The 27898-nt window shown below is 40.4% G+C and overlaps 3 protein-coding genes across 11 annotated transcripts in view; 2 read left to right on the top strand and 1 right to left on the bottom strand.

Moving 5' to 3' along the window:
* Window positions 1-27898, bottom strand: part of LOC108049688 (uncharacterized protein CG43867) — a 103310-nt gene that overhangs the window by 63898 nt on the left and 11514 nt on the right. For 6 of the 9 annotated variants that reach the window (XM_017130948.2, XM_017130949.2, XM_017130950.2 and 3 more), the window contains exons 2-3: window positions 22406-23247; window positions 21904-21996 (exon numbers count right to left, since the gene is read on the bottom strand). In XM_017130948.2, the coding sequence (XP_016986437.1) occupies window positions 21904-21996; window positions 22406-23236 (924 nt within the window). In that variant the 5' untranslated portion in view covers window positions 23237-23247. Of the gene's footprint in view, window positions 1-6877; window positions 7714-10953; window positions 11199-21903; window positions 21997-22405; window positions 23248-27898 lie in introns of those variants that run through there. The other 3 variants (XM_044461288.1, XM_044461289.1, XM_044461290.1) reach the window with 1 other exon arrangement.
* LOC108049689 (seminase) lies at window positions 147-1299 on the top strand. The gene has a single exon (XM_017130957.1). The coding sequence runs from the start codon at window positions 147-149 to the stop codon at window positions 912-914; it is 768 nt and encodes a 255-aa protein (XP_016986446.1). The 3' UTR covers window positions 915-1299.
* LOC108049691 lies at window positions 23667-24394 on the top strand. The gene is made up of 2 exons (XM_017130959.1): window positions 23667-23745; window positions 23829-24394. Exon 2 carries the CDS (start codon window positions 23832-23834, stop codon window positions 24249-24251), a length of 420 nt encoding a protein of 139 aa, XP_016986448.1. The 5' UTR covers window positions 23667-23745; window positions 23829-23831; the 3' UTR covers window positions 24252-24394.

The following is a 27898-nucleotide window of genomic DNA, read 5'->3' as shown; positions in this document are numbered from 1 at the left end:
CTAGTATTAATGTGGTTTTCCTACCTAGTTTTTATTTAAATACCTCCCATAAACGTTTGTGCAACCGCATCTAATGCCAATCTTCACGGTTTGCCCTCCCATATCCGATCGCATCCGCTCAGCTTTTCGTATGCAGTATTTGGACAATGGCAACCGCAGTGGAGTCGTTGCAGCTTCTCCTCCTCGTAACCGCGATCAGATGTGGTAGTTCCCTTCATCAGGGAACGCCAGTGCAGCAGGAGAATTTCGGCTATGTGCTGCAGATCTACGATCCGAAATTCCTGGCCGCCGGAACATTGTTCAGTGCCCGTTACGTTCTAACAGTGGCGCACTGTTTCAAAAAGAACACCAAGCCGGAGCAGCTGACAGTGCGAGCGGGTAATGATAGGATAGCTAGGGAATACAAGGGCAAACCAGTGTCGGGATTCATGCGCCACCCCAAATTCTCGCCTCTGACCCTGCGAAATGATATCGCCGTGCTGAGGGTCAAAGTTGCCCTCGCATATTCGCGTAAGATAAGCTATATACCCTTGTGTTCGACGCCCTTGAGGCGGGATAACGACGCCCCAGCACCGGTGATCGCAGGTTGGAGTATGATGAACATCACCCAGCCGCTAAAGTCCATCAAAGTAAAGGTGGATGTGGAGAAAAACTGCCGCCAGTGGTTTCCCCAATTGCCGGGCGGCGTGTCCTGTGCCTCGACCTCGAATAGCGAAAGTCTCTGCTATGGGGATTCCGGGGATCCCCTGATCAGCGGAGGAGAGGTTTGTGGCTTGGCCATTGGCTTTCGGCGATGCGGAGATAAACGGTATCCGGCCCTCTTCACGGAGGTCCACTACCATCGCTCTTTCATCAGCCAAGCCGTACTCACATTGGACAAGGAAATGTTGAAGAAACCAAGGGGACGGGGTTGAGCCAGAAGAACTGTATGAACCCCAAATTGATCACGTAAAACATGCCCGAATGCAGCTGAATACAGTCTATTTATGGTTAAACACGGCTGGAGGACTCACCTGCAATTGAACAGACAAAGGAAAAATTCAATTACAATCGAATAAAAAAGCATAACCAGGCGCAAAGGAAATGTTTTAATAATTTAAAGGGTATTGTAAGAAAATAAAAAGCAATGAAGGCGAAGCTAAGTGCTTTTCTTCTACACTGCAAAATATATATAATGAAAAACTTTAAATTGTAATTTGTAGGAGCTTGATAAAGAGAAAGAACTGCATGGATCTATAATTTTTAAACAAATATCTTTGCAGTATTGAATGAAATGAAAGTAGTTACTACAGTGTATTAATAAACTCCACCACAGAACCGAATCAACTCATATTTTCTTCTTAACCTTTTCGACTGTTTCCGTCATGTGTTCTCGCTTTTTTACCCTTTCATACGTTCCATTTTCCATTTCCAATAGCAAATCAATTTGCGCTTTACATAAAAAATCAACAAAAGACCCCGAGTTCGAGTTGGTTTGATAAGGAATGGAAGACGGAGTTGGAGAGATTCCTTGGCTGGTTGGCTGGTCGCTCGGAAATCACGGCACATAACCCATTAACCCACCGTTGCCCAACTATGCATGTCGACGATGACGATTTCCATACAATTTTCCTTGCGTTTCTCTTTTCTTTTCCCGTTTTCCTGTTTTCCTGATTTTTTGTGTCCCTGCTCTGCTCGGGAACAGCATTTACATAATGAATTCATATGTTTAATAAAATCTACACGTGAACATGAATATACAACGTGGCAGCGACGGGGAGAGGAGGAGAGGGGAAGTCGCACAAAAGGACAACCTGAATCCTGCGAGTCCTGTGAATCCTGAGCTCGGCACAAAAGTATGCAACACAACACAAGAAAGGAAAAGCGTGGGTGGCGGACGAAATGGGGAAGGCATCGCATCGGATGGAATAGCAGTTTCTTTTTGAATAGTTTGACGATGACAATGACGATGACGATGACGACATGTTGACGTCATGTCGCCCAGCCCCCCTCTCCCCCTTCTCCAACTCTCTATGGAGATTGAAGAGAGCGGAGGGGACTTTGCTGTTTGGCCAAATTAAAATCATATTAAATTTGCATATTGCGCCAAAATGTCGTTGTGCATGTGTGTGCGAAACATTGTTATCGGTTATCGGGTTAGCGACAGGTGTTGCATAATGGACTACGCCCGGCGGAGCTTATGGAAATAACCATTTAAATTCACAATCGCAACAGGGAAGCTAGACGAGACATTGTGGGAAAAGTGGGAAAAGGAAGCGCAAATTGACAAAAGTGCTTTGCTAATGGCTTCGAGTATGCGGTAAATTGATTTAGTTTAAAAACCATAATTACAGCATTAAGTATAGGTTGGGGGAAATAAATCGATTAGTTGACTTTTAAAATAAACTTGCTTTGCATATGCACAAAATATCCACTCCTACCTATTTCATTATTTTTAACGATTACAATACACCATTTTAGCCTACGAGTTCAATCATTTTCAATCGATACCATTTAAGATAAAACCGATGAAAGCTTAACATTTTTTGATTATTTCCCAAAATCCATTGAAATCATTTCGCCCAAAAGGTCTTGTCTTGGCAATTGTGCCTCCATTATTTATGCCAATTAATAGATTATTCATTGCAACTCAGCACAAACTGTACCAACCAAGCCACAAAAATAACTGGGACAACAAGTCAACTATATTGTGCCCAAGTAAATTGCGGACATACACAATACAGGCACAAAAGTTTTCAACAATTTCTCGACCACAAAACTGTCCAAATAATAAAAACTCTTCCAATGACCCAATCTCTAAAAATAAACAGTGAGAGAGAGTGAGAAAGACATCCTGACGACTGATGGAGGTGAGGCAAACTAAGTAAAAACTGGCGTAGGAGGTCCAAAAGTCGGTCAAGTTGTTGCCAGAGAAACGGGGAAAGGCCAAGAGAGGCCATCCAATTGGCAATTGTGATAAATCGTACTTCTAAGCAATTTAAACCCGAGAAAAACACGAGCAGGCAGAAAATCCAGGATCGCGTCAGTCCCTCGTCAAAGTCAAGGGATAGGGGTGAAAAAAGAAAAAAAGGTTTGACTTCTGGCCAGGAATTCTATTTTGCATTTGGAACATTGCCTTCTGTGTCTGGTATGTAAAACTTCTTTACTAATAATGCCTCAATTGTGCTCCATTCCTGGGGCTTGGGAACCAAAAAGGATTGTCCACTCTTGCCCCAAAAAAAAACCGATATATTCGCTACCCCTCCCAAAAAAAAAAAAACAAAAAGAAAAGAACACACATGTAACACATTACCCTAGTTAGGGGAATCTTCTTCCTCTTGCTTGGGTTGTCTTTGGTTTCCCGCTCGTAATTTTTGGTCTTTCTTTTTTTTTTTTTGTATCTTGAGTATTAATCCTAATTGAAGGCAAATCCCCTGATGGACACGCACTGTTTTTGTAGCATGAGTGGTAACCCTTTTTCCTATTTTTTTTGTCCTTTTATGGCGCCTGTTTTTCTTTTTGGTCTAGCTTGGCTTTCATTTTCGTAGCTGGAGCTGAAAAGTGGACTAAGGACTTAAGATTATCTCCCCAGAGGACAAGTTGGTATGTGTGTGGGTGACCAGCATGTGGGAATAGATAAATTCAAACCGACTCTTCAAAAAGCGTTGCATACTTTCTGGCGTGGCCCGTACATCAAAATTATTCGGCAACAAAAGCATGTCCTGCAAGAGGAGAATGCGTGTGTAAAACTTGCTAAAAGCATAAGACAAAATTGGTCTGATGAGAGAACGAAATAAAAAATGTTCAAATAGACATTTAATGATTCCCCATTGTCATTACATAAAGGTGACTTATAAAAACATTATTTCACACGCACACAAAGGAAGGCAAAAGAGGGAAAATTGGGAGGGAAAAGCTGAAGGAAAACCATGCGGGCCGAGCTTATTTGTTGCCACGCAGGCATTTCATGTTGGCTAACGAGCACTTTGGGCATACTACCCTCCCATTTCGCTTTTCCGCCTTCACCGACCCTGCTTATCTGAAAAGAGTAGGACATATTAAAACCAGCACAGGTAACTTTCGGTGGATGGGCGTGTTTCATTGTTTCGGGCTGCTCAACACATATTTCTGTAACATATTTTGTAAAACATTTAGCTTGGCCAAACGTAAGTCAGATAAAAAAAAAATATTAGGATACGCTGTAAACAATGTGCATACTGAAACTAAATTGTAAAGCAAGAGAACTGTTCTAAGATTTACTCAAACAATATGCGTTTCGGGAAGAAAGTTCTTTAAAAACACTTTAAGCGCAGCACTTTGCTTTCAAGATAACTTAAAAAGTTTGATTTTCTTACAAAACTCAACTGCAAACTTTGTTTTCCGTCTAGAAAACCAAATCAATTGCTCGATTGTTTAAAATTATCGGCGCAAGATTTGTTTGGCTCTCATCAGTTTAGAAAGTACGTTGTCATGTCGATTGTCCTGTTTTCCAGCCATAAATGTACCCTTAAAAATCTTTCGTCTGGTTTTACTTGAAACTTTTTGAACTAAAGAAGTTTGCTCCGATGACCAAAGAGCAGTTTCCTTCTCATCCTCTCTGTTTTTTGTGAGTTTTCAGTTGGCTGTTTTGACTGGGACCGATTCGATTTAAGTTCAGTTCTTGCCTATTAAAAGTTTACTTTGACTTTGTGTTCCTTTGGCAATGCCGTCATTTTCGGGTTTGCTCTTAGCCAGTTCTTTTGGTCGCCTTATTTAATCATATTTTGATTTTTATGAGCTTAATTGTACCTTTCAACTTTATTATATAGAGGGTAAAACATAAACATAAACAGGACATATTCATTTCATCTGAGCTTTGATAAAGCGATTTGTTGTATCACCATCTATTTTTAAGCATTTTTAAATTGAAATGTGAATGTAGTAAAATACTAAATATTCTGTATTAGTGACAATTTAATAAATCTACAGTATCGATCCTTATTCTCTTTAATAATGTTCCTCAATTTCACAATTTTAGATCTTGAATCTGCATTTTCCTTCTATTCCTATCTACTTGACTCTTTCCCTGTCTACTATTTGGATTTTTTTTGTTCCCATCTACTTATCTACCTTGATGACAAGAATTTTCCAACTGAATGTACCATCTCATATTGTTAATGCTTACATTTTGAGGGGATTGAAGGGGTCGCCCATTCTGTGGCTGGTTGGGTGAACAATGAAATGTCCGCATATTTGGCACCATTACCCAAATTGCCATTATGCACGCGCCTCGCCTTCGCCTCGAATTGTGGCAACTAGTAATCGAGCAGCCCGCTCTCCGATTTTTCACCATTATGGCGGCCACAAATGCAATGCAGTGGACTTTCCCCACCACCCCCCTTTCCCGCTCTTCAAACGGCAATGCGACAATCGCAGGTGAGTGAGAAAGAGAGAGGGAGAGGTAACCGCAACCGCATCGAGCGCTGCATTTTTCCGCTTTTCCCCTTTGGCACGTGTGTCGAGTTCATTATCGCCTCTACAAATACACACACACACAGAAACACACACTATGTGGAACACTCACATTTGCATTGGCATTTTCTATTGCCATTTTCTTTCTCGGTTTTGGGGGCACATTACAATTTAAATTGTTCGCATGCGGCCGGGAAAACTTGTCGCATATTATTTATGGGGAAGCCCCGCTTTTGTATGGGGTGTGCGGCTAGCTACTTCTCCTCGGCTTAAAAATGTTAAACAAGCAAAAAGCTTTGCATACATTTCGGGGCCCGCAGGAGGAGCGCAGGATACAGGATTCGGAAAGGAGGACCGCACGCTGTGTTTGCGGACTAGGCTCAAGATTTATGGCTTTGCGACCGGCGGAGCAGACGACAGACGGACAAACGAAACGAGACGAAACGAAACGGACAGCGGACAACGGACAACGGACAACAGACAGTGGACAGCCCAAAAGAGACAAGGGCACACAAAGAAAGCTGAAGAAAAAGAAGACAGACGGACGGGATAAAACAGGAAAGAAAAGGAAGCGAAAAGAGAGCGGGAAACCCTTGAAGAACGGGCAGGAACAATGAAACTTTAAGAAAACCACAAAGTTTTGCGGCGCGGGGAAACTTGGAGCCTAAAGACTCTCAACCCCAAACAAGCGAAGCGTTGGTTTCCTTGTTTGTGAAGGGAGTTCATAGTCAAAGCCTATTTGCCTCATGCCTAAGCCTTTGCATTCTTAAACAAACTAGAATAATCACCGAGAATTGCGAACGAACCAAGAATGGGTACAGACATTTTATAATTACTTTCCAATTCAAGGATTAAAGTTTGAAAGCCATAACTTAGGCCCGTTTTCCCTTAAGGACGCCTTAATAAATTTAAGTCTAGGAAGAAGAGAAGGTCATCTAGTCGGCTTAAACACTTTTTGCACACATTGCACCAGGCTTTGTTATTTACCCTATAAATACCAATTAAATTGTAGAAACTATGACTATGATACGAATACTGGGATTAGGAAGTGCCACGACTTGGACTCAAAACGGTTTGATATTTTCTTTTAAGGAGAAATAAACATCGATTTTTTGAAACCGAGAATGGTAGAGGTCGTTCTAGTTCATAGCAGAGCCAAACATGTACTCTTCCTAATCCTTCCTAATAATTCCAAAATTTTTGGTTTCAGATGATCCAGTGAGCGGAAATCACATGGGCCGCCGAAAAGAAAGGATTTTGTTTGATGACAAAAAAAAAAAAATGTAAACTTTTTTTCTTCTGTTTTAAGACTTCAAATGAATGGATGCAAAGTTACGAGCCTAAAAAATAATATAATATATGTTCATGCCCATTGAAAATCGTCAAAATTTGAAATCGAGAATTTATCCCCTTAATAAACCGATTGCACCTTCTAAAGTCCGCTTACCTTTCTCAACATGTCTTCCAGCGAATCCACATCCAATCCGGCGTAGTTGTTGTTGAACTGACTGGAGCAGCTCGACGAGTTGCTGGTGTACCGCTTTCGCCGGCCCAAGGCGGGCGAATTGACCAGCGAACTGGGTCCGCTGGAGCCGGCATAGCCCAGCTGGGCGGCGGCCATCAGCGGGTAGAGTGATGGGTGGGGCAGCTGGTGGGGCAGCGGGTGGCCGGCCAAGTGACCGACGTGCCCCAGATGGTGGTGCGAACTGCCGGGGGAGCAGCAGACCGCCAAGCAGGCGCCGGGGTTGCCCCCATTCCCCACCGAGAGTGCCCCCACTTGGGCACTTCGCACCGCTGCCAAGGGAGAGGGCGGTGCCGTGTGGTTCTGGTGGTGGTGGTGCAACTGCAGGTGGTGCAGTGGCGATCCGTGGTGCTGCAGGTGCTGCTGCATGTAGGACGGTGATCCACTGCCCGAAGAACCACCGGCCGGACTACTAGAGGAGTTCTCCACGAGGGTGGAGCTCGTCGAACTGGAGGATTCGATAATGGTGGTGGTGGTGGTGCTGACGGTGACCTCCATGCTGGTGGTGCCACCACTAGACAGATTCATTGTGGAGGACCCGCTCCCCGATCCCGATCCCGAGATGGGCCGATCAGCCTCCCTTTTTTTGGGCAGGAGTGCGGTGGATCCAGTGGCGTCCATCGGATCCCCCTCCGGATTTGCAGACAGAGTTCGATGTCCTTTCGAGTCCTTTTTCAATGCTGGCTGGTCACACTCGGCAGCGGTCCATTGCATAATTTGTGGCGCGCATTAAACACTCGAAAATCGCACTTTAACCTTTGCTGCAAGTGGCAAAAGAATTGTTGCACTCTCTCGTCGCGTCTGGCATGCAAATTTATGTTGCTGTTGGCAATTGTTTGTTTTTTTTAATTGCAGGCTGCATACTTTTAGGCGTCGCCCACATGATTAATGGCCCCCAGGGGTTAAGAGGGCAGCAGGAAAGGGTTAAGGCGCGGGCAGACATTAACCGCAGAAACAGATTGTTGTCATTTGCCATTTGATGGGACTAAATCGAAATTCGAACCGAATGCAAATCGAATTCCGCAACGGCCAGTGCCATAAAAAAATATAAATAAATTAAATCTGATTCCTGACAGCAGACAACAGGGCGTAATAAAGGGGCACGGCAGCTTCTTTATATGGTTTAATCGATTTCGAAACTGCATCCCTGATGAGTTTAAAATAAAAGCAGTAGCCTAGTAGGAAATACAAATAAAATCTAGTTTAAGTAAATACAAAAAAATGATTAAACTAGCAATTATCGAATATTAAATATAATTGAATCCAAACAAAGAAGAAAGAAAACTTTATCAAAACTTTATTTTTATTTTAAAACCAATTTTCATTAAAGATAATAAGTGAATATATCGAAGTGCATTTGTATATGTTCAAAACAACAAATCGACTTTTTCGGACATGGATTTAGCATCTCGTCTAGTGATGCTGATCAGGAATATATATACCTCATAAGTGTTTCGTTCACTGCGTTGTAAATTTTGATTGAAATAAAAACATTTCTTTAATATTCTCGACCCATAAATTTGATTTTAAATGGCTAATAAAATGTAGCCAAGTTTATGATTACATTTAAAACAATACATTCCACTTTATGACACCTATCATAAGTACGAAATAAAAACTTAAATCTTGTTGAATGCACGTGGATATATTTAACTATATCTTTAACAAATCCAAAAAAAAAGTTGGTCGCCAAATAGGATTTCGAAATATTTAATCCGATAAATGAATGATGGAGGATTCAGAATTTTTGGGGGGTACAAGGACAAGGAGGCGGGGCAGGACCTCACACACGCTTGACTTGAGCCAGACGTTGGACGCGTTGGCAATTTACAACAAGCAGCAATCAATTCCAGAGCATAAATAACTCAATTTCCAAAGCCCTCAGCTCCCCATCCCCCCCTCACCAATGAGGCTAATGCTGTCCGGCCATCGATAAATTCTCCCCGAAAGGGGGGGATTGGGGAGTGGGGAGGGAAATCGGAGACAGATTGTGAAGTTCGAATTAAGAGGGACGAGGCGGGGGGAGTTGAAAGAGTTGGGCTGAAGCTCGGCTAATTAGTGGCTAAACCTTTTTCGATTATGCACCAGACATTGGCATGATTTAAAGCTGAATTAGGGAAGGCAATAGCGGATTACAACACGTAGAATAAACTTATAACGTTGAACTAGGCTCGAAAGTTATGGTATCCCAAAATTAAAAAACAGAAAACAATAATTAACAATAATTAAAAATATAAGCTGGTACTGATTACCAATAAAGACATTATCTTAGCATTACATTCTTGCTTTTTGATGGATCTGTTCCCAAGTTATTCGCGCAAGTTTTTTGCTCCGTGTAGCTCCGTGCAGCAGAGATCAGATTTCAAGTGAAGTTTGTCGGAGAAATGCGATGCAACAGCATCGGAAGCAACAGCAGCAAAAGAGTCGCCATATGTATGTGGGTGGTGTGGCGGGAAGGGAAGGGCGGTGGGGTGATTTTCAGGCGGGTGTCCTTAGCAGGGTGTCCTGGCCAGCAGACATGTCCTGTGTGCACGAGCACAGAGCTCTTGTTGCCGGACTACTGGTGTCTGAAGTTTTGTATCGTCCATTTAACAATGTGTGCCACACACACACAACATTTACGATGATGATGATACATACACTGGTCGAAAAGGGGGCATGGTACTAGCAAGCAGGAGGAGGAGGAGGAGATGCCCCAGTGGGCGGCACAGATGGGCCAGCAGCTCCTCCGCTTTGCTTTCAGCCATGTGTGGCAGTTCTTGTAAGGACAAGCCGTTTTGGAATCTATATGGCCAGACCATAATTCACTGGAGATAATATACATACGCCCTGTGTATGTGTATGTGTCTCTGTGTGTGTGTGTGTATAGACTCCCTGTTTGTGTGTGTGGATGTGTGTGGCAGACAGGAGGCATGCAATTGCCTCGACGCACGCTCACCAGGCATATATTAATGACACGAGCTTGAAATTTAAAGCCTGTGCAACAGAAAATATCCATAACATCGGAGGTGCAAGGGGAAAAAGTGCACTGGCAGGCAAATCATTCGATTGAATTTTGGTTTAAGTTCGAATTTCACTTTCTGGCAACGAAAAAACCCCATTGAACCTTGTTTTCTTATTGAAACAAGTTTTTCAACTTTTAAAATGTTTACAAATTTATAATGTTAAATACAAATAAATATTTTGGAGGTTAAAGCTCATTCCCAGCGGAGCATTTATTTATAATGCTTTTATTTACAACAACTAAATTTTAAATATAAAAAATGAAAGTCATTATTTTCTAACTAAGTAAGCTCATATTTTGAATCGATTTTTAAGTAACTTAAATAAAATCACTTTGGAATATTTAAGCTTTATAAATAATTGGCACATCAAAAAAATTTATTTTTCTCCTTAAATAACAAATTAAATCCTTCTTAAAATAACTTTCTTTACCAAATCAAATTTTGCCACAAAATATACACTCTGGACACAACATGCGTATACTTGATATTTTGAAATTGTTTTAGAGCAAAAAACAAAACGATTTATATTCAAATTTATTTGTTTTCAGTTCAAAGCGCACATCCAACAATTGCAAAAGAATTTGCATAAAGCATTTGAAAGCAGTCTAAAAATTTGATTTACTCAAATTACGAATTAGATTACCATTTCACTGCGATTTTGTAAGCAACCACAAGCAACACTAAATGAAATTAAATAAAAATATTTGAGGGTAGGCACTTGAGGCAACAATTTAAAACAATTCGTAGCATATTTTGCGGAGGGGAAACTCCAAGGACGGGGCTCGAACTAACAACAAAACCGATTTCGGGTTTTAATTTCACACTTTCGGGAGGGGAACCCCTGCTCTATTTCCTCTGGGGTAAATCTGCCACAGATAGGCCACACACTTCATATCAAAAATGCTGAATACAAGACAAGCAAACAAAAAATCCGGCAAAAATTAAAGACAAACACACGCTCGTGCTCATCTTCCCCCAAAAACCAGCAATGTTTACTTTGATCGTTGCGATGTTATTCTGTTATTATTCTGTTCGCTAGAATATTTTATGTTTTCTTGGGCCAAACGAGAGAGGATGAAACAATTTTGCAGGCAGAAACTTCACTGACCAACTAATTTGACTCGAAAAAAAATTGAAAAAAAAAGAATCGTAGAGCGGAGCTATTTCACTTTTCGCGCAACGGACGACGGAACACAAAACGGAAACGGAAGTGCCGGACTTTTCGGCACGGAGCACGCAACGCGTTACGCAGCCAAAGACAAACTGATTGCCGTGTGCCATGCCATGGATATATGGATGTGATTTACCGACACACACAGCTGCAGCCGCACACACACGCACGCTGCCAAACAGCTGTCGGGGAATGCGCATGTGTGTGTGTCCGCGTGGGGAGTTCGCCTGCGAGTGGTGGATTTCTAGTTTCTGGGGCCACAACAGTTCTCAGCAATTATCCGAGTGAGAATAACGGTTCGGAGGACCAAGGTCCTGCAGGTGGGACTTTTTCAAATGACTAGCGAGTACTTTACTGTTACCTCGCCAGTAATTTTAAATCCTTTGACCATTTTCGTAAAAATTTTTAATTAAATATATGTTCAAGTCAATACGAGCTAATTTTACTAGTTACTTTCAAAAAATAAAAAATAGTCTCTCTTATTCTAGAAATCATGAAAATGCTGATTTAAAGTTTACTATTTTCAGAAATCTCATGTTATTTAATTTGATTTATTGCATATTTCTTTTAAGCCATTTGAAATCTTTACACATTTTTTATTTTTTCCATACCTATACGAACTGTTCAAGATAATTGGTTTCCAAGAGCCGATGTGGTTTTTCTTTCTGTGTAACACACAAACTAACCAAAATTACAATTTCACTTTGGGCGCCAAAAACTGCGAGTGCGGAATTTCCCAGTATTTCTCAACTTTCCTTTCTGCTGCTGTGGTGAGTTCTTGATGCTCCTGCCTCCCAGGATCTCCTGCCCCGCAGGACCTCCCTCACCATCCTGTATCATTCTTTCCTGCTCTGATTGTGTACATTAAAGCCAACACAAAAACACACACAAAAAAGGAGAAGCGAACACGAGGCGGCATTCTCCTTCGCTTAACCTTAAAGCGGCCAAGAAACCAAGTTGGCCACATGTTTTGGCCGCCTGCGAATTTTAATGACTACGGCCGTGGAGGGAACTGCACGGCTTTTCCTTTCCCCCAAACCCCCTCCCCATCCCTTCGCATTTTTCTCCCCCCTGCGCCCCCGCGCCCCTCGCTTACGTTTCGCGTTGCCAAACATGTTTGCATTTGAATTTTAAATTAAACGTCGTCGTCGTCAGCGAGCGATGATGATGACGACAACATGTCAACATCAAACCAAAGAAGGAGGCGCCCCGCCCCCCCGTCCTACACCCCTCATCGTGGGAGGGCATTAGTTGTCGCTATTGATTTTCGGCTGACCTTTTTTGCGACTGGGGAAACGGAATGCGAAATGCGGCAGGGTACCAATTAGAAGAAAAAGAGTCTTGTCAGGATCGAGGGATTTGGGAACGGGATTCAGAGTCACTTTATCTGGCAGCCAGCATTTTAATTGTGACAACCTACAAGGCAAAGTTTGTATGTCAGGTTTACACAGAAGAGCATTTTCAAAACTGGTTAAATATTTCCCCTGAAAAATCTGTGCCTAATTTTTAGCAGCGCATAGTTTTCACTCTTTGGGAAATTACAATTAGTTTGCTTTAATTTATTGGCAATTTGATATAATTTTTAATTTTAATGATGTATTCAAAACTAAGCAAATTATTCGATCGCAAAATTTATTTTAAAATATAATCAATTTGACATGGTTAATTAGCCACAGCATATGCATTTAATTTTTTTTTTAATAAATCCCATTCATTTCTAATCTGTGTTTGAATGAGCAATTTTGCTTAAAATTAAAATTTAAAGTTTAATAAAAATTGGAATAAAGTCAGGAATTTAAATTTTGGCCAAACCTTGCTCCGTTTTGCTGTTAATTTGCGAAATGTCCTAGCAGGGGGCAAATTCGCAATCACATGCAGAGAAACGACACAAAAGCAAACCCGAATTGAATGCAAAAATGTTTTGCGTTTAAGTTCAATTTCCCTATTTACTTTTGTGGCTTCAACTCGGCAGGAGGCCAACTTGTTGAGCAATTAAGCCAGAAAGCTTAACATGTCAGGCCCGCCAACTCGATAGATTTATGCAAACTGAACGCTCGTAAGGCCACAAAAATACAAGGACACAGCGAGGACAAGACATTCATTGCCCGGAAAAGTCGAGAATAAGGGAATTCAAGCTGCGAAAAGGCGCCATGGCAAATAAATATTTATGTATGAGTACTAAGGAAACAGGTTAACGCTGAGAAATTTTCCGATCGTTACTATAGCAGCTATATGAAAAGTAAAAAAAAATCGACCCAAAATTACTAAGGAAGTTGTGAATGCAGCATTTTAGGGAATTAGATCACAAACTTTTTAAGATATACCATCTTAAAATCGGAGTTCAGATAGAAAAGTTATGTGCTTAGAAGTGCAGTTTTTAGGTCATTTTAATGCAAGTCCATTTTTCGAAAATCTTTTCTACGTTGTTGAAAATGACAAATGATCGACCCAAAACAGATTTTTAGAGAATTAAAGCACAACCAATTTGAGGTATGCCACTTTGAAATCGGATGTCTGTAACAAAAGTTATGGGCTTTGAAGTGCAGTTTTTTCGTCACTTTTCTGCAAAGCCATTTTTGGAAAATTTAGAAAATGACGAAAAATGGACCGAAAAATAAAAACTAAAGGGAAAATTAGGAAAGGGGTTAATGCGATAAGTGATGCGAATGACCCATCACTCAATTGCGCCCGGAACGACATCTCGTGACACCTTTTAAGTTGCCCTCTCAGTTGCCGGCGATTGTTTGGCTTTCATCACATTCTGAACATACCCCAAAGGCAATATGCCCCGTAACTCCACACAAAATACACACCCATGCTGGCATTGTTAAGTGAATGTTTGTCGCCTGTTTTCAGGGGAATCGGAAGGGAACAATTCTGTTATTGTTAACCCAAGCCCAACCACTACGAACAGCAAGAATAACTGGGGAAAGTCACTACAGCCACTGGCTAATACCCTTTTTAATCCCATGCACAAAAATATATATTTTATTGCCCTCCCACTCCCGTTCAGCACTTTTGGCAAAGGCTTTTCCTCCATCCGACTCCATTGGACAAGACTCCTAATGTATTGTTTGCATGGGCTAGGGATGTACGACGTATCAACAAGGAAGATCGGATAGGATAAATCGACGAAAAACATCGAAAAATTTACATATCGAACGGTAACTTATTTAGAGAAATCAATTTCCAAAATAATTAAGTATCGCTTTGTAAATTAATATAACAATTTAAAAAATTCTATATCATCGGATAAAAAGTGATAGAAATTTAAAAAAAATTCTGAAAACCAAATACTTGATTAGCCATTGACCGCCATGGAGTGCCTTATTTATTTTATTCTCATCGAATTATGCTTTTGCTGTTTCTGCCATCCCTGGTGTGGAAAATTTTCCGTTTTTCACGCTTTTACTCCATTTTTTTCTGAACATTCCCCATGCCCCTTGTTGACGACTTTAGCTGAATCCTTTTTGGTGGCAAAAGTCTTTCTCTCGTTTTAGCTCGACCATCCCGCAATCCGCTTAAAATAATTTTTTGGCATTACTTTGAATCTTCCATTCCATTTGTTATGAATGTGCCAGTGTGTGCTTGTGAGTCTGAGTTATGCATTACAGCATAAAAAGGCTTAAATAATACATGGCTAAAACCGCTTAACGCACAACTTTGATGGGGTTTTCCATGCTCCTAAAAAGGATACCAAAATATTATTTGAAGAAAAAATTATACAAAAAAAACAAAATTCAATATTTCGATTTCGATGCTTCAAAACAATGAAGCTAGGTAGATTTTCCGATACATTTTTCGATCGTTCCTATGGTAGCTATATAATAAAGTCGTTCAAAAAGTCTGAACTTTATTTTGTTTTCAGGTTTTTTTTTTTTTAGGAAAACAAACACGCATATTGATTATGCTTAAATATTAATCTCTGCAGTATTTGAATGCCCATTACCATGGTATTTTTTTAAGGGGTTGGTCAATCTTCAAGCCAAATGTCTTTATGTGTCCTTCGTCTTTGGTGGTTCGCGCCTTTCCTATTTTTCGTAATTTGTGCGCTCTCTTTTCCCTCGTATTGTGCTGTCCATATGCTCGTTGCTCGTGTCCCACATTTAAATTTTGCCTCCTTTTTTTCATTTTTTTTGTTGTCATCAGTATAAGCCAACTTTTTTCCCCTCTACCCACTTTTAGTTGCTCAACATAAAATCAGGACAAATACTTATGAATGTACGTTGTATATACATATAAATAAAAATAAGGCCTACCCAAAAAGTTAGAGAAAATGGTGAAAATCATTTTTAAACTGAAATATCGTTTGATTTTTTGAGCTCGCACCCAATTGTACGCCTAAATTCTTCCTACTTTATCCGCAGCTTTTTATGTTTTCGATTTATATTTTATTTGTTGCCCTGAGTTTTACATTTTGTCCATGCAAAAAAATGGCACAATTTGTTATTCAATACAAAAAACAGTTTATCAAAGGATTAAACGGAGTCAATGTATAATTCACTACACTGTATCAGGAATGGAGAATAACTAAAAATTTATAATTATTATATACATATATAACTATTTGTGCACTTTAAAAAATGTTCTATTCTATAGGAATATTTAAGTGCTTTCTTTCAGTGCTCAAAAAATCGCAGTTTTCTACTGCTCATTGTTCTTCTTCTGCCGTGTTTCCTGTTTGCATTTTTGTGTTGCCTACTTTTGGGCGAGCTCCGAATTAGGTTTCCCTTCGGAACTCAAAAACTAAAATTCCAAGAGATTGCAACAAATGAGCATCATCGACAAGATACATTTTTTTCACGAAACTTATTTTTCGTCCCCCTTCAGATAGTTTCCATCTTCATCTGGCAGCATATTTTTCTGCATATTTAACCGCAGCAACGTCGAAACGCGGGGAAAATGGACCCCAACTATAGTCCTTGTCGTCTGTAATCTTGGCGGCAATGAGAGCGTATGAGGCATTGTCACGCATAATTAAAATTAAATGCGCTTTTGGGAATAATTCAAATGAATAAACGAGCGTGGCCAACATGTGTGCTGCATACACAAAATGAGTTTGTCGCGACAGAGTTTCCCTCCAGCCCCCCAAAAAAAGCGAGAAAAAAGATTGCCTTAAAAAGAAAAAACTTTTTAGAAAGCGTTTTCTTGTGCGTTCTCCTGGTCCATTGTGGCAAGTACGCCCCATTCAAGTAGTGGGCGTGGCCAGGCAAAGGGACAGAAACCGAAAGAGAAGTTCTGGAGAGGAGCGCTTCATTTATTATGCGACTGATGGCCATTAATTTTGCAGGCCATCGTCGTCGTTTTCCGTTTTCATCTTGCTTGGTTTCCACCAAAAAAAAACAAAAAAGTATAAAAAATATCCTAGGGCCTACCATATGCGTATGTCTAAAACACAATTTGAATCTCCAGCTCATGCAAAAGCTGAGGAAAAGCTATCGAAATTATTCCCATCTCACACAGAAGAAACGCATTTTTTGTTCACTAATTATAGACATGGCCAAAAAGGGTTGCTATCCAGGACGAAGATTCCTCTTCTAATTGCTCAAATAGTTGGACCAACTTCGGTCCCAGCCTTTGGGCATTTCTCCATCGCATCGATGCCCAATTTATGCCTGGGCACGAAGTTGTCAAAAATTTTAATTAAACACGAAGGCAAAGGCATTCAGTATGCCAGGGGAGGCCGGAGCGAATGGAAGGATGAAAACCAGGGGCCAAACTCTTGTCTCCGATTAAAAAAGGTCTGTAATTAAAGTATTCACTAGATTCCAATAGCACTAGAAATTCACTATCAATGAAGTTAGTTTTCATGAAAACATGGATTTAAATAAAATCAGTGGCGAATGTTTTTCCTACAAAGGTAAAAACAGTAATGTTAAAAAGCTCTGTTCAGTAGAAATCGACCATTGATTTATCGCGAAAAATAAAAATACTAAAATCACAAATAAAAGCTACCAATAAAATAAACATTAGGAGTTAATTATCGAATTGTTTGCCAAGTACTTGAACAATTTCAGATGGTTGAGCGCTGCTAAACACTCTTATCGATTAATTATCAAAGTCATTGGCATTTACTTTGGAGCCCACATACACACACACATTCGGTAACATTTTCAATTTCCCGACAACAAAACAATTGAAAAGCCTATGAAAATGGCATGAAAAGAACGACAGTCCTTTGTCCCCTTGTCCCTGTTTTTTCCCAGTTTGTTCTATCATGAGTGCCAATTCATACACAGAAAAAAAAAAGTTCCTATATTTCTATGCTAAATATAACTATTAAATGTTTTACATAAATATAAACGTGGTTTGCTTATTATATTACTGCCCTAAAAATTAGAAATTAGTTAGTCTCCTCTTGCTCACCTTCAGTGGCATTCGTCACTACGTGGACGGCATTCCACAGTGATACTAACTATTTAAAGATTATTTTTCTGTGTAGGTATATGCCCGATGCGACTGCAAATGAAACTGAAACTGGAATATCTGCCGGATGTTTCATTGTTCCCAGGAAGTGCCACCATCCTGACAGATACCGCACATTTGCAAAAGTGTGTGTACGCATTTCATCTGGGTGAGGGGAGAGGGGTGAGGGGGAGAGGGGTACGTTCCATAATAATTGTCAATGGGAACCAACTTTTGTCAGCGATTCGCATTTGTGACAACTTTATGAAAACAGGGTTATTGACTCTACATTGAAGTTGGCCACAAATAACCAAATTCTCAAATCTTTTACAAATATGTAGAAGTTCAATTTAAAGAAAAATAGTAATATACACGGAAAATATTTTTTAAAAAATTAATCTTTTTCAGAACTTCTGGATTTTAAATACTCTTTATATATCTTTATAAATGACTTCTATGGCTCTTTCGATACATTTCCGTCTGAAATCATTTCGAGCATTTTTTCATTGTTATTATTTCATATTTTCCAAAAGTTACACGTTATATGCATATAATGCCTGTTGACTGGGTGAACTTAACCCTCAACCCAGGGTATTACCATCTTCGATCTGTGCATTTATGGCTGTCTTCGTTTCGGGATTTTGCATTTTGCAACCAAAATTGAAATGGATGACAAGGCAGCTGGTCATTTGCCTCTAAGCGCTGCTTTCAACGCGTTAACGCGCTTCGCAAACACGCAGAAAGAGATGGCCAACTAAGGGGCTGAGTTGAAATGGGGGCGTGGCACATCGGACCTGCAGTGGCAGCTTATGGCAGATGGCGGCCCTCTTATGTGGCCACTTTCGGCGTTGGTGTTTGCCGTTTGACGGCCATCCAATGTGCAATGTGCAATCATCAATCAGCGGGTCACGCAGATTTATGGCCATTTTCGCAGCAGAAAAGTAAACCTCTTTTTGAGGGCAGGATGGCTCGGAAATGGACAAACAAAATTGCATAGACAACTAAGCAGCAAATGTCATCAAAGCGGAGGTGGATTTAGGCACTTAATGCAAAAAAGTATATCAAAGGGTCTATAACCTTTTCGAAACCAAGTTTTCCCTACTTTAACAGAAATAAATATTGTGTTTTTTTAGGATAGCCAAAATAAAGTTGTGAAACAAATATCCAGCAAATAAATATTTTTTGCGAACTTATCATATTTGATTAAATGATTTATTTTAAAAAATGGGAAATATTAGAACACTTTATAATTGGTTCAAAGACTTTCAAAAAGCAAGTTAAGTTTTAATAACTTAGCTAAAGTATTATTGTTGATCTGTTGGCATGCATTATAAAAACTTAAATGATCTAATTTAAATATAACACTTGCTAGCTCAGCATTTATCTTTCTCTCCTCTTTGGGATAAAATTTGGCAAGCAGCGACTTCAATCTCGACTCCTTCAGTGTTTCCCCCTTTGCGAAATTTATTTGCCAATATATGTTAAGCTGAAATTTGGCAACAGTGCCACTTGGTCCAGACCCTTGTTGGCCTTTCACTCCGATCCATTTGTTTACTTCTGCCGCTTGTTGTTCTCGGATGGCTTTGGTAATAAACTTGAATTTTATTGTCCAACAAGAATGTTGCAATATGCTTGGCCATAATTTCAACGTCCTGCACATTGTTGCCAAAGCCGAAGGACCTCGCACGCTCTCCTTTTCCGTTTTTATTCTCCTGTCCAGTCCAAATTTTGTGGTTTGAGCTTAACGTCTCTTCTGATTGCTCTTGTCCTTGTTTCTGCCTTTTCTTCAGCGGCTCCTTTTAACTTTTATATTATGCAACCGCCGAGAAAGAGGAGGGCTGCAGATACCACAAACAAGAAACTAAAATAACATTTTTGCTCGACTGAAAAGTTATCATTTTATAAGCTCGCAAAACTAACAATTTAATGCCCTTTTTTCATTGTTACCCGTTTTTATTGTTTTTGTTACCTGAATGCGGAAGGAAGTTCTCAGTTTGCCAATTGACAACATTGTTTATGAGGTGTGTCACTTTAAAATCGGATGTCGGTAAGAAAAATAATAAGCTTAAAAGTGCATTTTTTTTGGCACTTTTCTGCCAAAAAAATGACCCAAAAATAAAAACTGAATTGAAAACACAGATGTTTCGAGAATTAAGCCACAATCATTTTGAGGTATGCCACTTTAAAATCGGATGTCTGTAAGAAAAGATATGGGTTTAGAAGTTCAGTTTTTTCGTCACTTTTCTGCAAACCCATTTTTCGTAAATTTGGAAAGGGGTAACATCATTGAAAATGACGAAAAATCGACAAAAAAAAAAAAGTTAAGTAAAAACACAGATTTTTTGAGAATCAAACCACGATCATTTGGAAGTATGCCACTTTAAAATCCGATGTCTGTAGAAAAAGTTATGGGCTTAGAAGTGCCGTTTTTTGACACTTTTGTGCAAACGTATTTTTTGAAAATTGGTACATAATTGAAAATGACCCAAAATCGACCCAAAAATACAAACCAAGATTTGAACACAGATTTTTTGAGAATTGAACCACAATCATTTTGAGATAAGCCACTTTGAAATCGGATGTCTGTAAGAAAAGTTATGGGCTTAGAAGGGCAGGTTTTAGGTCAATTTTCTGCAAACACATTTTTCGAAAATTTGGTTTGATTTAATTTGATCATTAAAAATGACTAAAACTCGGCCAAAGAAAAAAAAACCAAAGTGAAAACACAGATTTTTAGAGTATTAAACCACAATAATTTTGAGGTATGCCACTTTGAAATCGGATGTGTGTAAGAAAAGTTATGAGCCTAGAAGTGCAGATTTTAGGTCGTTTTTCTGCAAACCCAGTTAAACGGCAAATAAAATGCCTTTTCAACATCGGGTATCTGTAGCAAAAGTTTTGGGCAGAAACATAATTGAAAGGTTAGGTCATTTTTTTACAGAATTAAACCTATGACAAACAAATGGTATAATTTCAATAGTACCAAATTCTTAAAACAAAAATACAAAGGGGAAATTTCAGTTGCGCTTTTTTTCTGCCATATTAAACGAAAGGGCAAAATGTATAAATAAATTGCACTCGCTTTGGTATTTTTGATGGGCGGAGGGAGAGGGGTAAGCAAGTAAGTTGTGTCCAGACGATTTCAAGTTTAGTGCAACTAATTTAAAATTTATGATGCACTTGAATTGCAGCTGGCAAAAAGTTGAAAAGTCAACTGAAATGGTGGAAAGACGGTAAAAGGGTGCCGAAACTCATACGACAAAGGCAAAATGCGAAATGGGAAATGGAAAATGCATAAAACAGAAATAAAATATTCATTGCATACTTTTAGCCATGGAGTTATGCATTTTGTTGTATTTTTTCTTTTCCATATTTTGTACAATTTTTTTGCTGTACTTTTTACTGCTGGTTCGACTGCTCGGAAATTGGCAATTAAATATTGAAAGAGTCGAGCACAATAATTTTAATAATACCATTTGGGCTCCCTAATGGAGCTCTACGCATAAAGAACTGGTTAGTGTTTGATTGGAAACTTTATTGATGGCTAAACACATTTAGCCATTTATAAAATTTTTTATTTGCAGACTAAATTTATTGAATTAAACAAAAAGGGAACAATAATATAAAATTCTATAAAACGTATATTTATTCGATATTGTTTAGTTTTATCTTACACTATTGTTTTCCTTTTAGCAGTATTTTTTAATAAAAAAAATTTACCTTGAAAGTGAACAGCCAACTTGACCTTTGACCTAACAGTGAACACCCCAAAAATGATGAAGCAGGTTAGCTGCTCGTTCATTATTCATGGGGCAAAAATCATTGAAGTAAAATGAATTTATGTCAGGCTCAGATGAAAGCAATACCAGAACCCACTGGGGAACTTCTACGAGGGGGTTAGTTCACATTTGACTAATACATAATTCATATAGTTTTTGCATTAGGCGGGCGCCTCTTGGCCAAATGCCTAATGACTTAATTAGGCTAATAATGAGTAAGGGCCACGAGATGAGTTTCGCTCTCGTTTTCCGCAACCACATGTGTCAGCCGAAATAACTCCACTATCCCCGGGAAAATGGGTGGAAAAATGTCCTGGCCATTCGATGGAAACTCGAGTGTTTTTGTCTGTGTGTGTGTGAGTGTGGATGATAATTGCGTGGGACGTCGTAAAAATGTTCTAACGGTGGTTCTCATAAATCATAATTAAGCACAAGACGTGGGGGAATCACCCCCGCAGTAATTAATGTTGGTGTGTTGCTTTTTACTTATTAACTCATTTGAGCTAATCATCAGACATCCCCCAGCGACCCACTTTGGGAAGTTGTCTGGACCTCCGCTTCACTGTACCTAACTCAGCTTACTTCACTCACCTTTTCACGCAGCATATCGCGTATACGCCCCGCCTGATTCTTGGACCGATGCAGCTCCAGTTGCAACTCCAGACATCGTTCCTGCCAATTAATCTGCAGGTGAAAAAGACACGAGGTCAGAGAGGGGTTAAAAGAAGGTTGACCTTGAAGGGGTTACATATTTTTTAAGCGGCTGATTAACAAGTTTTTTAACTGTTGCACGAGATCAATTGTTAAAATGTATATCAACATTTATCTAGTATAACTTCACATTTACATGCAGTTAGCAACGTTCACCAAAACTCAATAACAAATTTCAGCACCACATTTCAAAAAAAAAAAAAATCCCAGTTAGACATGAACATATATTTAACATCTTCATTTTACTGTCCACATAAAACATCTGATCATCATCCTAATCAAAGGTATTCCAACTATCGTTTGTTCGAAATTCCATGTTATCTTGGAAGCTTCAAAAAGGGAACATCTTTATAACTACATTAACTTAATAAGGAAATCTCACCTCCGGAAGTGCCTGCCCGTAGTTGTTCACCTGGTGGACGTCCAGGTGTTCGGTGAGCGTCGAGAAGTGGGGCCATGGAGCATCCGGTGCATCCAGAGCTGCCAGCACGGGATTCACATTGGACTGAACCATGGTACTCGTATCCCTTGGCGGCGGGTCCCTTGGCTGTTGTTGTTGCTCCGCCTTCACCTGGCTTGGCTTGGCCGGAATAGGCGGTGGGCGTGGCACGCGGCGGGGCAACAGCCTCGGACTGTTGGGCGTCGATGCAGTGGCCCCTGCTCCAGATCCTGCTCCTCCGGTGGCAAAACGACCCTGAGCGAGCGGCAATGGTCCACTGAATGAGGTCGCCCTCTTGGCCAAAAGCGGTGATCCCTGGAGCGATTGTGAGCCCGAAAGACAGCCACGCCCCCCGGCCAACTGGGTGGGCAGCGAGGGCGGTTGGCTGTGCTGCTGCAGGTGGTGCAGCTGGTGATGCTGCTGCTGATGGTAGTGGTACAGATGCGATGGAAAGGTGTGCAGGTAGCCACTGCTGGCGCCATCTTGCGGCCTCAGGAAATAATTGTGGGCGTGGCTGTAGTATTGTAGTGTGTTTAGAGGGCTGGCCACGCCCAAAGAAGGCGTGGCCCGCCCTGAAGTCGAGGCGGAAGCACTGGGCGATGGCGATGGCGACGAGGAGGCGGATCTCCTTCGCTGCTCCGTTGGCGCCTGCTGCGGATGTGGATGCGGATGCGGATGCAGTGGCTCCTGGGAACGCAGGTGCTGTTGCTGCTGGAGATTGGTTAGCGTATCGAAGATTTGCGATAGGCGACCCAAAGGCACTTCGTCAGACATTGACGCGGTAGCTAAAAAGGATACAAACAATAAATATATATACATTTTATAAATTGGGATTTACATTTAAGCTAAAATATAAAAAACATAAGCTTCTTACAGACAGGTTTTTTTCCCTGCGGCGCTTTAAACAGAGCAATTTTAAATATTTTGTATTTGTTTATACAAACACATTATAATGAGAGTAATTAGCTTTTTAAGATAAACTTTATATGATTTGTGTCACGACTTCGCACAGTGATCATTAAGATGACATGAATTATCATTAAGGTGACATGAATTAGGATTATTAAGATGACAGGAATTATAAAATGTCAGACATGTACATTTAAAATCCAGCCTACCAAGTCCAATCCCAAAAAGTGATTAAAAATCACAGTGAATGTGCTTTCTATTTCCATGCGATCTAGTGTGCCTGGAGTCGGGTTGTCAAAGGTCGTAGCCTGGGTTAGCCCCATAAGTTCAGTAGTGTCTGTAACACCGCCTCAGACAAACCTTTGGAAATTTACGTGGGTTTTTCTAATTTTTCCCACATTTTTTTTTTGGAAACTTTTCGGTTTTTACCCAAATTTATTATTCAATAATTCCTTAGAGGATGGCGAATCCCAAGTCGAGCAGCGGTAATAAGTCAAAGGGCAAAGGTCATCACAACCGGCAGCAGCAGTCGCAACCGCAACAGCAGCAAGTGGACTCTTCGCAGCAATCGCAGTTGACACCATCACCTGTGGCCGCCTCTGGATTGGACCCGCCCACCGCCACGCCCATGGTCTCGCGTCCTTCGGAGGACACTTTGGCCTTGGCGGCTGCCGTCGCCGCCTCGATCCCAGCCGCCCCCCTTGCTCGACCCGTTCCCGATCGCCGCCCCTCCACGCCGGCGGTGGTGACCCCGACCGACAACAGCTCGGCCCTGGAGACCCCCGAAAATCTGGCCACATCGCGAACAGCGTCAGCGGCAGCTGCTCCCTCGGAAAATAGACGCGGCATCTTTCATCGTCTCTTCGGCTGGAACTCGTGATGGATAACCCTTCTAGATGAATCAAAATCCTAAAAAAAAATAAAAACCAAAACCACCCAATATGATCTAAATTTAACTGTACAAAATTTTTATTTAACCGATAAATAAAAAACATGGAATAAAGCCTTGCAGCTATAAAACAAAGGAAATAAAATCTCGTCGAATGTCAAAAATATCCAACTGTAACCATAGATTATAAAAGGTAAAATTACAGATTTCAAAGGATTGCTTCGAGAATTAGCACATATTAGTGTGAAATGATAGGAACTCTGCAAACCGAAAGGTCATAAAAAAACCAAATGAAACAACTTATAATAATTATATATGACAGTGCACACTAAAATTAGTTGTAAGTTTTTTAAAGCCAAATAATAATGTTGCACATAAGTTAAAAAACAAAATATAAAATAAAATAAAAAGTCGCATGCTTTGTATAGAATTATGTTATTAGAACTAGCCCTGCGTTTACACATTTTATTATTTATATGTGCTTTTGTAAGAATTAAGTTTTAATTGAAAATCTAAAATGTAGAACCTTTTGGCTTCTTGTTACCTAACGATAGATTTCTATTTCTGACCGTTCCTAACGCTGCACAAACAATGGTGGGCAATCTATCAATGCGCCAATCTGGCAATTGGTTTGTGCATTACCAGATCCCAGTCAACATTTACACCTTTATATACGTGCCCAAGTGAGGAAATCAATGCGAGCAGACGCAAAAGTGAGGAAAAAGCGATGGGGCATAACGAGAACGAGTGACACCAGCAGACTGACTTTCCCAGTGGAAAATGGACAGTGGACAATGGACGGTGGACACCATAAAGCTCGAGAGCTGGAAACCTGACCAACAGGTGCGCGAATCTGGGGCATCAATTGCCACTACGTGTGCGCAATGCTTAATCAACGGACAGGAAGGAGCGGCATTTGGCTGGCCAAGAGTCAAAGGAAAAGGGCAGTTGGAAAATTGAATATGCCACTAAATTATAGACAGCAGACTTGACATTCTGAAGTTGCAGCCGGAATGCCGGAGACTCTTTCAACTTTTGTGGTCCGTGAAATGCTGGCATTTCCCGCTTTCCCAGCTTTCCCAGCTTTTCCTCCCTGCACCTCCGCAGCATTGTGGGGACTTTCTTTGCTGTGAAATTTTTGTGGCTAAAAGCCTTCAGCTGCAAACTCTCCGGACTAAAGTCCATTTCCATGGCTTCGGCTTCGGCTTCAACTCCTTCGCCATTTCTCTGGAGCTGTGACTGCGGTCGAAGGGACAGGGACCCAAGCCAGACCCATTCATAAGAATTATATTCCAATTTTGTGCAGAGCACTGCACTCTATTCTGTATGAAGTACATGTGTAGCTCTTGTGTGTGTGCGCTCACTTCATTTTGCAAATTTTGATTTAATTCGAGTTGATTGAAATTCAAATTCAGTTTTTGATTTGACAAAATGTGTCCTGCTCTCCACTTCAGGCCACTTTAGGGGTAACCTCTTCCTTACTGCTCTCGATTATAAGTGCACTTTACAGCAAATTGTTTCTAATTTGTTCGGGCTTGTGTGAAAATTGGCAACAATGTTCGAGACTCTTCCGGAACTTTCCGCTTGAAGGGAGCCGGAAATGTTCACAAACCACTTGATTAGCCGGTGAAATTCGACAACAGCGCATATTTCACAATAGTGCATTATTTGGGTGCATCCATGTGAATTTTCCAACACAGAATGCTTTTGAAGTCTGGTAACATTCGTAAGAAAACTAGAAAAAAAAAAAATATTAGCGTTTATTCAATATTTTAAAAGCTTTGGCCAAACATTCGGAACACGACAATAAAATCAAAGTAACCATTCCACTCATACTTGAATTGGTCCAAATAGTAAACAGAGTTTAAAACTATAACTCAGCTTTATTAGAAAAATTTGACTACATTGCGTGCGCGTGACTGTACGTCCTAATGGAACCTGCCATCTGGCGGGTTTAACGAACTCATTACACGGCATTAGCCAGGAAACTGAAGTTCGGTCAGGTTGGCAGGCCTAAAAGTCATAAGCATAAGCGGCTTAGCAGAGCTTGCTTTGCATAAGCATATGGTAACTGTATACGGTAACTGGTAGCTGGTGACTTGGTAGTGAATATCTTTGTTTACCACTCGGCTTAATACGAACTTGGCCAATACATGAACAGGAAACGGAAATGGGAGGGGACGGAGGGATGCGGAGACTGCAACTGAGATACAGTTGAACAACTGCCGGATACCGACACTACGCCTCAACTTCGGGTTAACTTATCTTGGCTAAGTGCAGTATTGCAGCTCCTCGGGGCGCAAAAGGGGATTTTTGGTGTGTTAGACAAATCCAACTGCATTGTCTTGTGTTTGCTCTTCGCTTGGCTCCCTAATGGGGGCATACAGAGGAAACCGAATATAAGAATGGCGACATGAAATGGAAAACTCACTCAAATAGTTGGCAAAACTTGTTCACAGCTCCAATGAAGTGCAGAGCTGCAAAAGGGGCAGACACAAAGACAGAGCGAAGCAAAACAAATTTCTAAAAACCCCAGACGACAGTTAAGCTCCCTTCCTTGGGGTTTCCACATTCTGCAGTTCCGGTTCCTCTTTAGCTTTCGCAAATATTAGACAATGTATTTATGTATTATCAACAGTGCAAGGGAAAATCCCTTAAAGAATATGCTAGCAACATCTAGAAAAACCAATTTGTACTTGCATTCTCATGTCTTTTGAGAGAACGTGTTCAAGTTAGATCTTATTTTCTTTAAATACATTTACATAAAAGAAATAAATTACAAGATTTTGATAAGAAAAAAAAACCAAATAAACACCACCGAGAAAAAAATGCTTCTTTTGAAATAACTAAAATGCCGGGGTTTTAAAATATAACCAAACATATATAAACTCTTTTTAATTTTCCATATCCCGCATTTTCTTTAATTACTTAACTACCTCTTGAGCTTCAAAATACAGTCTCGGTTTCGAAAGGAAAATATGTGGAAAGTATCGTAAACTACCAAATAAATTTTTTTGAAGATTTTCCACCAGACACCGCCCGATACAGCCTGCAGAATGTAAAGTTGTAAAATTAATACAACATAAAATTTCAAACAAGCCCGCACACACCCATTGGGTCCAAAATAATTTCCCAGCATGACAACATACCTTTGACACCCTGCGTGTTTTTGTAGTAGCCACCCCCTCCCCTCTGCCTTTGTTGTGGCACTTGAAAAATTTAATAAACGCTGCAGCATCGTTCGCATGCCAATAATTTCAGAACACTCCTGCAACCCTACAACCATGCAACTCCCTTTATTCCCCCGTCCATCGTAATGCGTCGTCAATTTGAAAAACATTGTCAATGCATGTGGGTAAAAGAGGAGAACGAACTGTTGGTGTGAGATAACTACTAAGCGTCATATTAACAACATTGTAACATGCATGGAGGGGGTATAAACAGACACAGTAACCCCATCACACCCAACACCACCCCACGTTTACTTCCCTGCTGCTCCCTTGTGAGTCCTTGTATTCCTTTTCTTTTCCCATTTCTCACTATATGTTTTATTCTTTTTGTTTTTAGAAGCGGGAGTCGCTATTACGATCCCAGTGGTATAGGGTCTCAAGATAATTTTTTTTATTCTGACTAAAGCC

This window comes from Drosophila rhopaloa, unplaced genomic scaffold (assembly GCF_018152115.1).
Source record: "Drosophila rhopaloa isolate 14029-0021.01 unplaced genomic scaffold, ASM1815211v1 contig_3, whole genome shotgun sequence".
NCBI lineage: Eukaryota > Metazoa > Arthropoda > Insecta > Diptera > Drosophilidae > Drosophila > Drosophila rhopaloa.
Note: the sequence above shows the minus strand (reverse complement) of the source record. Positions and strands in the feature narration are given on the sequence as shown.

Bases quoted from the DNA above. Each gene is read 5' to 3' on its own strand.
- LOC108049689 (XM_017130957.1), top strand. From the start codon at position 147: ATGGCAACCGCAGTGGAGTCGTTGCAGCTTCTCCTCCTCGTAACCGCG.
- LOC108049691 (XM_017130959.1), top strand. From the start codon at position 23,832: ATGGCGAATCCCAAGTCGAGCAGCGGTAATAAGTCAAAGGGCAAAGGT.